General features: G+C 45.7%; 1 protein-coding gene across 1 annotated transcript; it reads right to left on the bottom strand.

Moving 5' to 3' along the window:
• Positions 1 to 6,380: 6,380 nt before the first annotated feature.
• On the bottom strand, positions 6,381 to 7,134 carry LOC135392383 (putative nuclease HARBI1). Its single transcript, XM_064623099.1, has 2 exons — positions 6,659 to 7,134; positions 6,381 to 6,597 (listed from the first exon to the last, which is right to left on the bottom strand). Exons 1-2 carry the CDS (start codon positions 7,132 to 7,134, stop codon positions 6,381 to 6,383), a joined length of 693 nt encoding a protein of 230 aa, XP_064479169.1.
• Positions 7,135 to 12,062: the final 4,928 nt, after the last annotated feature.

The raw sequence follows: 12,062 nt of genomic DNA, 5'->3' as shown, positions 1-12,062 counted from the left end.
AGCACCTTTTGGAAGTCGTCTGCTCTCACCGCTGCAAAAGGGCGCGAGAGCAGACGATTTCTTCATCCAATAACGGGTCTGCCACCATATCGTTGTAGCGGATATCGCTGTTGCCAACACAAATCGCGATGTGCTGGCGCTGTTCTTATCAACTTAATTCGTTTATTTAGTAACCGTGACGATTCTGGACGAGCGAATTCACAGTGTTACGTTTTGAGCAATGAGGAATCGAATGGTATGCTTTGTAGATGGGCCAGGCTGTACGAGACCGTCCCTTTAAGAAAGAAAACACAGCTCCAACCAGTAGAGGAACAACTAATCTATTGATATCAAACACTGATTTTCAATAAAAACGGTGAATTATTTCATATGAAGCAAGAAAACTTACGGCATCTACTCAAAAAACGGCCCGCGTTGCCTCACTGTTGTGGTATGACGTCACTTCCTGTAATCTCGTTCCCAGTTGCTTTTCCAATGTTGAATTTGTGGTTCAGACAAGGTATATCTAAACTGGTAGCGAAAACTAGCGAAAATACCAAATCAGACCCATCGGCAAGGCCACCAGCAAGAGGCGCGAGCGATCCTGGGTGTTGACAGTAGAGGTACTGTTGCTCACTTGGTACTTTGAGAGGGCGTCGCTTGTGTGTGTACTAATAGGTTATTCATAATTTCAATGTAGAAAAAGCTTTCTGTTGCCCCGCTCGTGCACATATACAAGATCATCTACCACTCGAGTACATTTCCGCGTCCTGCTCGTTTGCGCATGTGTCACAGTTGGGGGTGTTTATCCGTGCGTCTGTGTATCCGTACCGTGTGTCCGTGCATTGTAATACGGAGTTCGTACACTCTTTGGGTTAAACAGGAATCGACGTTCATATCTCCGTAGTGTAGACCCAGATTAACACGTGTAAACAGGTGAATACAATGCATCCCCTGTTGCTGGGCCCGCGACAAAAAAGATTTCGTCATGGGACGAGTGGCCATGATAGTGTGAGTGTTAGCAGGAACCAACTGTGCACCAACGATGTCGTGTTTTGTTGCAATGGACTTATAACGGCCACTCATTGAATAAATGCAAATGTCTAATCACTAGGTGTACGTATAGCTCTAGGTGAGAAATGGGCCTTATGTGAGCCTTCCTAATTTCTGTATGGTCATCACGATGTCTTTCTGTTTGGAGTTGTCAAAATCTGTTATAACCGTATGTATTTGGAATTGATATGATTCATTAAACCTGATATGCTTTATTTTTCTGTGTTCTCGTCTGGTATTATTGACTGGGCGCTGAAAAGGGAATACAAAGCAAGCGAAGTGGGCCAATGTAAACGTGCATGGCTAATTATGCACTACTTATTATTCATACTAGTGACGTCATCTCTGACGTCATTTATTTACAATCGTAGTAGTCCGCGCAACGGATGGATGGCGCTGACCGTCTCAATCATGGCGTCATTCTGAAGACACAGAGGCCTATGGGAGTTGCGCTACCTGTTTAAATATACCTTGGTTCAGACGCATGTGCGTGCAGCGTCGCAGCGGCCGTTTCAGGATAGTTCAGAATTAACACGTCTCGGCCGGCGCGGCGTCCTCTTGTGTTCCGTGTTTCGGTGATGTCAATCGACAGAACAGTTTGTATAAATATGTTTGCTGGTTTATTCATGCGTCAATGTGATTCTACGCGCGTTGTGCTGTTCCTGGACACGACTATTATCCCACGAAGAGTCTATCAACTCCGGAACTGGAATGCTTCGTGAGTTGAAGCGGTTGGAGAGTGAAGAAAGCTTTCGGGCGCCGTCGGATTTCGAGGGCTGACAACAAAGATAGGATTACGTGCCACAAAAGCGCTTTCCGCTCCGCAAGCAGCAAAAGAAGATGTTCATCATAAAATGGTACGCACTCATGAGACTGATTTGGTATTAAGAAATGAACGATGTGTTCGTTCTGCTTCAAGTTCGAACGTGGTTACAATGTGCCAACAACGCAGTGGACTTTGTATTCACAATGCACCCATGTATCAGATCTTTGAATCAGTGCTCTGTGTCAAATAAATATTTCTTTTAGACAAAAGAAGCTTCAGTTATTTTGAATATCGGGTAACGGCGGCAAGCGTGAAATCCAGCAGAAGTCGATGGTAGCCAGAACCGGCCGAAAGGTCAGCCAAAGGTTAAGGCTCCTGATTGGCCGACTGGCTGTGCATCACAGGGGTGGCATCCAATGTTTTGCTCCGTAGACGAAAGCGTGCTGGGCGAACGCAATGCATCCTGTACAGGTCCTGGTCGCACGTCACAGCAAACGTCAAGGCACACGTGATCTTAAAGATGACGACGCCCGTGATCAGCGCCCAAAGCGTTTGTAAGCAATGCGGTCGTTGTTTCTGCGTGACGTTTTCGATGCCTTTCGATCACGGTAATTATTTTTATCCGATAATCTCGCAGTAAAACGCACAGATTTGCACGTAAGGCATCGTGGTGTTGACGACTTTCAAAGATGTGATAACCGCGCGTTAGGACCAACTGAGCCGATGCGATGTACCTAAACTAAGGAAAAATGGCCTACCATGTTGCGGAAGGAGCACCGCATAGTTTACCCTGGCAAACTACCTTAATCTCTTGGCTTTATGACGATGGAAATATGTCGGTAAGCGGCAAAACGACATGTGAACAAAGTCACATGACCTCAAAATGGTGTTTTCTATGACGTGCGACCAGGACAAGATGACAGTTTTGCCAAAAGCACCCGCTTGAGGGTAGTTACAATAATGGCGGGTTTGTGTCACCCCTGTGTTATGCATAATTTCTACAACGTTGCACTCTCATTGGTCGTGTGCCCAGTGTTGTGTGAATTATCTCAAACTATGGGCTCTATGAGGAGCTGTTAGAGCCTGGCTGGAACTTGGACGCGTCGCAGCAGTTGGTCTTGTCTTCAATTGCCGTGGCAGGGATCGTGTATCTCCTGCGCAGTATTTGCGTGTTTTTGTGCGCTTTCTAAGACAATGCGATGACAATGGCTCCTGCGCAACACAGTGTAGATTTCCCGGAAGAGCTTTGACGCTAAGAAGACGTAACTCTGCGTACGGGGAAGAAATGGACGGTGAAATGCCACCCGGACTGCACGTAGTGCTTGTTCTGATGTTCACAGGTAAGAGTGATGACCGTGATGTGTTGATTACTATTAATTAGATGTTTCATTTTAGAAACTTGGGAAACACTTGAAGAGAAACAGGATAAGAAGATTCCGAACGTATGGTGAAGAGGAAGGGGGTATATATCGCGACCTGCATGGAAAACAGGGGTGTCATGTGTCATCTTCTCTGAAAAAATACAAGATGTGAGGTGGCCAACATAACGTAAAGCTCCTTATGTGAGTGCATCGCGCAGCCAGGCATATGCCTTGTCTAGACTGAGTGAGTGATCCGACTTATACTACATAGTACGCACATATATATGTGTATCGGTTATTTCTTTCTGCTCAGTGTATGCTTTTAGCAGAATAAACAGTAGCAATATGTGTATTTCTACGCATTATTTTCGGTAATGCATTCAGTGGTTCCAGCTGCTAAGTGGCCGGATCCTGGACAACTTAGCAGAGGGGATCACTGGATCAATTCCCCTGGTCCACTTCAAGTGGGACCATCGTAAAACTGGTTCCACTTTCAATTGGTCCCAGTCACTAAATGGTCCCACATTCAGAGTGGGACCTGTCCAATAAACCATCTTGAAGTGGACCCATTCCAGATTTTTGCCTGGGCAACTTTGAAAAGATCAAGGAAAAAATTATTTTAAAATGCCTCACTATTTGTATTCTGTGACCAGCTTCCTTCAGTTACTACTTTTCGTAGCTTACGTCTGTGACAGGAGTTCGTTATTATCCTAAAATGGTTTTATTTACAAAATCCACGGGAATGACCGTCGTCGCAGTACCAAGTCTCAACTCTATACCAAGTAATAGCAGAAACATGCCCTTATTTTTTTCTGCAACCATGATGTGAATTGCATTGCTGAATTGCAGGGTTCAGTGAAAATTCGTAACTGCTAGTGACGTAACTGCTAGTTCATGTTATCCCATGAGTAGTTCGCATCACAACCAATGAGTTTGCATCTATAAACTTATGAAGCGAATTTCATGTGTGCTGATTAACGTACAGCAATGTTAATTAAAAATATAGTTCGTGGCTCTGGAACACGCTCATATTCAGTATGCCATGTCAAATAGGGGAGTACCCTTTAGTTATGTGTGCAGTGCTCGGTAATTTGGCTAGTAGTTTTGTGTATTTCAGGCTTTTAAGAAAAAAGTAGCTGATATTCACACAGGAGGGATTATTTGAGCTCTAAGCTTCTCAGAAACGCGAAGAGTGTAGAGTAGATTGAATACTAAGCATAAAGCGTAAAATTAGTTAATAGCACATCAATAAACAGTCCGACATAATTTATCTAGGCGTAGGTGCATATATTTCCCATGAAGAGTCCCAGCTTGGAGTCATATCCTAGGATGACGACCAGGGGTCGTTTGCACGAAACGCTTGAGAATATTCTGAGCCTGAGCAGACTCACGCGGAGAGTTTCCCTCACGAAAAAAAAAATCATCCGAGTGGTTTGCTCGAAACGACGGTAAAGAGGTTCTCACGTGAGATTGCTCTTGGAGGCAAAGTCTCCCCACGAATGCGTTTCCTCCGTTGCCATGACATCGCCGGACGCGAAAACTTAGCCCCGCCTTCTGTTTGAGTGCTCTGCACCAATCACTGCCGGTATAGGTGTCCGAGGAGATTCAAGTACACGCGGTAAACTTTTTCACGTGGCCAACGGCGTGAGTAGTGCATGCGATGTACGATGGCAACCGCTGAAGCAAAAAAACCAAAGGCACCGAATTGGACTGAAGAGGAAACGCTACAACTGGTGCATGAGGTCGAGCCGCGCAAACATATCACAAACAAAAAGTTTTCGAAAGACGTGACAACCCAAACGAAACGCAAAGCGTGGGAAGACGTCACGCTAGGTTTGAACAGTAGGTTTCCCCACCACCACAGATCGCAGCAGGAGGTCAAGAGATGGGACAACGTATACACGCGAGTGGGGCGGAGGCAATACTCCGAAATTCGAAAAAACATGAACAAGACAGGTAAGTACACACGACGACGTATCCTTATCTTAAATTCATTTGCCGTTATGTGAAGTTGCGTCACAATTCCCACTGCGTCACCATCAAAAACGAGAAAAAGAAAGAAAAATGCCTTCATGGGGATGCGTTCACGAAAAGTTAGTGGAGGAGTGGGAGAGCTGAGCACAACAAATCCGTTTTTGAGGTAGCTGAGTTATTTGAAAGGGAGATTGGCAACATGATTTTTTTGTTTTTAGGTGAAAAGGGCCAGGTTGTAGGTATACCACCTGTCATGTCCGCTGTCCTTGACGTCATAGGGGCAGAGTCGGCAGGCGTCATTGGGATTGCTGGAGGGATTGATAGCGCAGAGACTCCAGAGGAACTGCTGTAAGTTACGATACGGCATTGTGTACAATAGTATTCAGCTTTATTTGGAAAATCAGTCAAGATGACACAAATTGTAGCATGTAAGGCTACAAATCACATATGGCGATGCATTACCCATCACATATCTTGTGGACGTTCTGTATCACTGCAGGATGGCCACACAGCGAGATGAGGGTTGGTCCACCATTGACGCAGCTACTGACATTCTCCCAGATGAGTCAGCAGAACCATCTGTGCCGTCCTTGCCCCCCCCCCCCCCCCCCGGTGTCCACAAATTACCATGAGGTAGCCCTCCGCAGTCAGCCCCACGTCGAAGCCGCAGTCGCAGTGCAGGTGCTCGTAGAAAGAAAAAGGAGCCATCTGCACAGTTATATGATGAGGTCCTGAAATTGGAAAAACAAAAACTCCAGCTGGAAATAGAAGCATTGGCGGAAAGAAAGATGTTTTACGAACAGGGAGTAGTGACAATGCTCCAGGCACAGAATGCTTTTTTTTACATGACTGAATTTCTTTGAGGACAGTTGGAAAAACAGAAGAAAGAATAAATCTTTTTTAGCAAGTACATGTAAGCATGTCAGTAAACATGCTTGCAAAATGTTTAGTATATGTACTTTATTCCTGTGACACAATACCTTTGTTTGTTTATGTGGAAGTTGATGAACATACGTCTCTCAGCATGTCAGTCACATGTTTACATCAAATATCAATTGTATCAGTTTTCTGGGTATCAATTGTCTAGTGCTGAGCATCATTATGTAGTGCTCTACTTGTTTTGAATACTTGAATAAAATGCTGCACGCATAATGAGCAATGTGTATATTTTGGGGGTTGTGTGGCAGCCCTACATCTAGGCATGAATTTTACTTGCTCCCTACCTCACGTAAAATGTCGCTGCACAATCAAGTTTCGTACGTGCACCCCGTCTTGTGGTGCCCGTTGTGGCTCTTGCTCATCAGAGTCATCCTGAAGCTCTGGCTCAGCTCTGTCGTCAGGAATTCCCAGCTGCTTTGCCAGATTGTGGAGGATGCAGCACGCAACAACAATGCCACAGCAACGTTCAGGTGCCGAAATTCTCCATGGAGGCAAGCAAACCTTCTCTTCAGCTGACCAATTGCTCTGAAAGAGAGACATAGAATAATCCATAAATGTGGTTACCAAACTGATCCAGATTGCTTACCGTTCCACAACAACTGACCGTGACGTTTTGTGTGCCTCATTGTACATCTCCTGGGCATGCCCATTTGGTCTTAAAAACGGTGTCATAAGCCACGGCCTGCACGGGTACCCACTGTCGCCGAGCAGCATGCCTCGAATGTGGCCACTTTCAAAGCGTTCTCCGATGCTGCTTCGAAGTATTCGGGAGTCGTGAACGCTGCCTGGCCACTTAGCCACAACTTTTGTAATGTACGAATTGGCATCCACTACCACTTGAACATTCAGGGAGTGAAAGCCTTTTCGGTTGATGTAGTTTTCCTCATGTTGTATAGGAGCTTGAATACGAGTGTGAGTGCCATCGACAGCACCCACAATTCCAGGAAAACCACCTTTTCGTAGAAACGTTTCCTTCACAGAGCCTGCTTCGTCACCAGTTGGGAACCTGCGCGAAGTATTGTTGCCACAGTAACTAAGGGCTCTTTGTGCATTTAAAATCATATGTTGTCGCAGTTCAGGAAAGAAGGACGGGATACTGTCAGAATCTAACCGAAATCAGAAAACAAAATCACTAGTAAGCAATGCGATAGAAATGTGGTTGGCGAGTGCGGCAAGCCGCATGTGGTTAATGCCCCTGGCCTGCAATACAGTAACAATCAATGCACCAAAAAGCGCGTCTACCGCACGTCCCGTAACCAAATAGTTTGTTTAATTAAGTCTGTGCACTTTCCGCACGTACTTGTGGAGGTGACGAAGTAACGCCAGCACAAAGGCACGAACAATCCGGCTCGCAGTGGACACGTGCACATGAACGGTGTCTCAACACGTTATGAGGAAACTTCCACTTGCGAGGAATTTCAGCGCAACGAGGACTTGCAGCTCCACTGGTACGGCGCAGCTACGCTTTGTTTTCCGTTCCATTTTATCGCGCACCAAGTCCACAATCACAGTAACGCCGCGGTGGTGGAAGCGAAAGCGTTCATACATCTCGTCGTCGTCGTATATCTCGAAAGGGTTTCGACGATCACGAAATACCCTTTGCCTAGCAAGCGACCGCCGCATCAAAACGAGACGTCTGTGTCTCGTCGAACGGCGTCTATGTTGCACAGTGGGAGAAAGTCACTCAGGGTGCTGGAGGAAGCTATGTAGCTTCCTCCAGCAGCGAGAGTAGGCTCAGAGAGAGTCTCCCTCACACTCTCACCTCAGGCGCGCTTCGTGCAATCCACTCAAAGGTCACGTGGTATGTCGGAGGAAATTCTGGGCCGTGAGTGTCCTCACCGAGCTTTGTGCAAACGGCCCCAGAACAAGGTAAGTCATTTTCCCAGCATCTAGGGACGGTCCACACCAGGCCCATATCCAAATGTTGTCTCTCAGTTAAACAGCTGTAAATAGTTATGCAAATAAGCATTTTAAGCTTCGATCAGCAACCAAACTGCATCAAGTAGAGTCACCTCCACACCACTATTACATAATTTCTTAGAAACGGATTGGGAAGTAGGTAAAGTACATGCTGAGACTGGTTTGTTGGTTTTACATACAAGCCTGTGCCTAATATGTTTGTGAGGAATTGCGATATTTTCAAAGCACAGCTGGTAACGTTTGTTGACAACATCCATCGTTTTCTTGACAGGAGTATCAATGTTGACTACATATTGAGACATGAGGGTCTCTCACAGCCACTTTCTGTACAATTTGTCCTGGCTTGAAATTGAACCTATTATCTTGTTCTAGATTCAGTCTTTTCTGCTTCTAACGTTCTAAGTAAACATGTACAAATAAACCGGGAAAGCTGTGCAGATATGTCACCGTTGTGCCACGATTCTTTCCGTGTCTAAGAAAAATTCCGTAAGTGGAACCTTCACCAAGCATGACCCCCCCCCCCTTGAAAGCTTAGCACCCCCCCCCCCCCCAGCAGTGAATTTCTGGGGAAATAACTGGTCCTGTGATAGACAGGTTAGCTTAAATGGATTAATCAATTGAGTTTGATTTGGAATTTTCTGGCACGAAGATTAAATGAATGAATACCACAACCAATGTAAGCACTGTTTATGTGCGTTTGACAACCTGCAGTTTTATTTCTGTGAGGCTCTCTTTGTGGTAAGAGGGCAACGGTGCTGGCAATATTGCACATGTTCATGACACATTGAACCAGAGCTGCTTATTTTATATAAGAGTAATAAGGTCGGTGCATTGTTATAACATGAAGCATTACAGATAAAAATAATCGGGGAATAGGTACGTTGAGTGTGCCTTCAGTGCTGCTAACTGATCGAGTGGAGGAATTTTCGGAAGTTGCTAAGAGGAGGGCCTCTTCATAAGTCCTGTACTTTCGAAAAGCTAAAGGCACTAGACAGGCTTGAGGGTGCAAAACGGTAACCTTGCAGAAGAGCGCGTTGCTGGCTCAGGTTATTTAAGAAGCAGGTCTGCAACCAAAATATTGTTTGTCAGTCTGTGCTGTGTTTTGTGCCGTCGTTTTGTTTGTTTCAGGCACGGTTTTTTTTTTCGCTTTTAAATTATGAAATATCGAACAGCACAATTTTTAACCATTTTCTAAATAGTATACCTCAGTGTCTTCCGAACCGTGGGTCACAACCGCTAGAGGGCGCGATAGTCCAACGGGGGGAGGGTTACACGACTTGGGGAAAAGAGAATGCAGATGAAGTGGACTCCAGCACCTCGAACAATATGCGACAAAACCAAGGAGACGATCACGCTATAACTGCAATTTATTAAAGTTGTTTTACAAAAATGCAAGCGCGGTTCAGCGCGTAATCGCTGGAGAACAGAGCTAACGTGCAGCAATGCTTTCAATCAAGTCGGTCGCATTATTCCTCACTGTGTCACTATTCACTGTGTCATTATTCCTCAATGACAAGACCCCCGAACCAACAGCATACATCACTTGCGGGCAGCAGTATAACATTGATATTACTGTATATGTGTCAGGGTAGAGTAGAAGCTTCCCAAACAAGCGCGCAGAAAGACATCAGCTGCCGCACACACAGCCATCATGAAAGCTATACCCATCTTTGTTAATGCACCCACAAGTAGTATACTTAGAGAGCCGATAGACAAGATTTTCTCTACTCCAATAGAAGACAATTCTAATCCATTTCTAATTCAATTCTAAGCCAAAATCCAGTTCTAATCCAACACAAGCCAATTCGAAGCCATCTGATTCATCGCCCTTAGGTCCGCTCACTTCACGTTGATTCCCTATCGAAAATGTGTCTAGGAGACCTCTCAAAATTTCCTGAGAGGTCTGAGGGGACCTTTCCAGAAATCTTGAAAGGTCTGGTAGGACCCTTTAGCACTTCTGAAGGGTCTGAGAGGACCTTTCAGGCAGCACAGAGGGGTATGAAAGGACCTTTTAGAGAAAATCTGGAAGACGTTGTAGAATCATTCATGTAGCCCTGAGGGGTTTGGGGGGACCTCTCAGACAGCTTTGCGACAGTGCGTCGTGCAACACCTCCCAGAGCAAGTTGCTACATGTTTTCCGCGACGCGGGACATGCTACCTCGTCCGCTTTGGAAAATAGTTTGCAAGATTTCACATGTTGTGCATTATTCCTCCAAGGAACACGTGCCGTGATAACCTTGTATTGCCGTTCCCCCTTGAAGGTATTGTTCTTGCAATCCGTGCATTATTGCACTGCACGTAAGTGGAAGCGTTTCGGCCAGTCGCCAGCGGTTCAATCAGTCAGTTTTGAAACGTTGAAGTGTGAGGACGTCGGCCGCAGATCTCAAGTAATTTGCGTTTTGTCTTCGGGATTCTAACTGTTTTTGAGATATGTAGACGATGTGTCAAATATGCTTTTGTGAGTGACAGGCATTCCTGTTCACTTTACGGTTCTACCACTGTTCGCAGACACGCATGATGAGCGCCGATAGGAAGATTACCAACCACGTTAGGTTACCAACGGCGCTTTGTGCCAAGCGGTATGTTATATATTTCGATGCCTACACACTTACTTACACTGACATTTTGAAATGGTATTTCTTACAGATGAATCTCGTACGAAGCGACAGGTGGTGAGAACCCAAGGTGGTGAGAACCCAATCTCGCCAGTTAGTTGGCGTCTTTCGCAAGCAAGGGAAACTAGACGGTGCATCGCGAGTCCCCAAGTATACGTAAAATAGACGAACTTGATCACCGAGACGCAGAGTTCCTCAAGAATATTTTTCATCGCCGCTGTATGCGGACATTGCGAATATGCGTCCCATGAGTTCACGCTTTGTGGACGATGACTGTATGCTTTCGTAGACATGTAAGTGCTAAATCTAGTTTCTGTTGCTGCTATTTACCATTTCGTGTAGTTTCTTGCGAGCGATCCTTCAACAATTCTGCAAGACATTTGAAATAACTGTTATATAATCTGATAGCAGTGTGCATGCCTTGAGAGTATCTGTACAATCGATGGAACTCAATATATGTGGAGTTTTGTGACATGTACTTGCCTGTATCTATCTCTGGTGTATCATAGCACTGTATGATTGTACCGCTCCGACGACAGGTGAAGCGTAGACGGCGAAATTGAACATTATGTTCCGATGTCAGATCTGGGCATTAGCTTCTGAGAGGTCCTGAGAGGTCCTGTCAATCTAAGAAGTCCTCTCAGCCTGAGAGGTCACCTGAGAAGTCCACCAACCTGAGAGGGCCTCTCAGTCCCATAACACATTAGACCTGAGGGGTCTTTTCACTAGGGTTGGCCAATGCTAAACCTGCTGATCGCTGATTAGTGAGCATACTTCCACCCCTTTATGCTAAATAGCCGGGTACGCCACCGCTTCACGTTGATTGTCCATTCTAAGCCTACTGATCCTGATTGCTCCTCTCCACATTTTTCAGACTTCGAAGCCCTCTGATTGGTGGAACCTAGCTCCATACCCATTGGCCTACCGATTGACCCTTCACGTTGATTGGCCCGTTCTGAGCCTACTGATCGCTGGTCCTTTAATGGTTCTGCCTCTTCAAGCTGGTCCGTGCTAAGCCTACTGAACAGTGATTGGCCCGCATGCATTTGTCACTCCTAAGACGGTCCGGCATAGGCTCCACACCGGGCGCTAGGCAGCGGCTTCACACAAGACACGACAAAATTGATTTCAACCTTTATTTGGCACAACAGGGTTCAGCCTCCTCTTATTGGTCCGGCTGAATCATAGAGCATGGGTTAGTCACTGGTTCAGCCACCTCATAGAGATCATTGCTCGGTCATGTATCGATGCACTCATTGATCCATAATTCTATCCAGTCACTTCCACTCACATCTTGACCCAACCGCTCATTGGTTATTCTAGCCAGTAACTGAGTTCCCTCGGTAGACTCCAAATACTATTGGTTCATCTAACTCCAAGCGGTCACTCCCAACCGCTCATTGGCCAATCTAACTGCAAGCGGTCACTCCCAACCGCTCAGTGGCCAATCTAACT

The sequence above is a fragment of the Ornithodoros turicata genome, chromosome 4 (assembly GCF_037126465.1).
Source record: "Ornithodoros turicata isolate Travis chromosome 4, ASM3712646v1, whole genome shotgun sequence".
NCBI lineage: Eukaryota > Metazoa > Arthropoda > Arachnida > Ixodida > Argasidae > Ornithodoros > Ornithodoros turicata.
The sequence above is the reverse complement of the archived record's forward strand: the minus strand, read 5'-3'. Positions and strand labels throughout refer to the sequence as shown.

What these genes read in the sequence shown, in the direction of transcription:
- LOC135392383 (XM_064623099.1), bottom strand. Translation starts at nt 7,134, where the DNA reads ATGATTTTAAATGCACAAAGAGCCCTTAGTTACTGTGGCAACAATACT. An exon ending in CGGTCAGTTGTTGTGGAACG is followed by an intron (nt 6,598 to 6,658) that starts GTAAGCAATCTG and finishes TCTCTCTTTCAG; the next exon opens with AGCAATTGGTCAGCTGAAGA.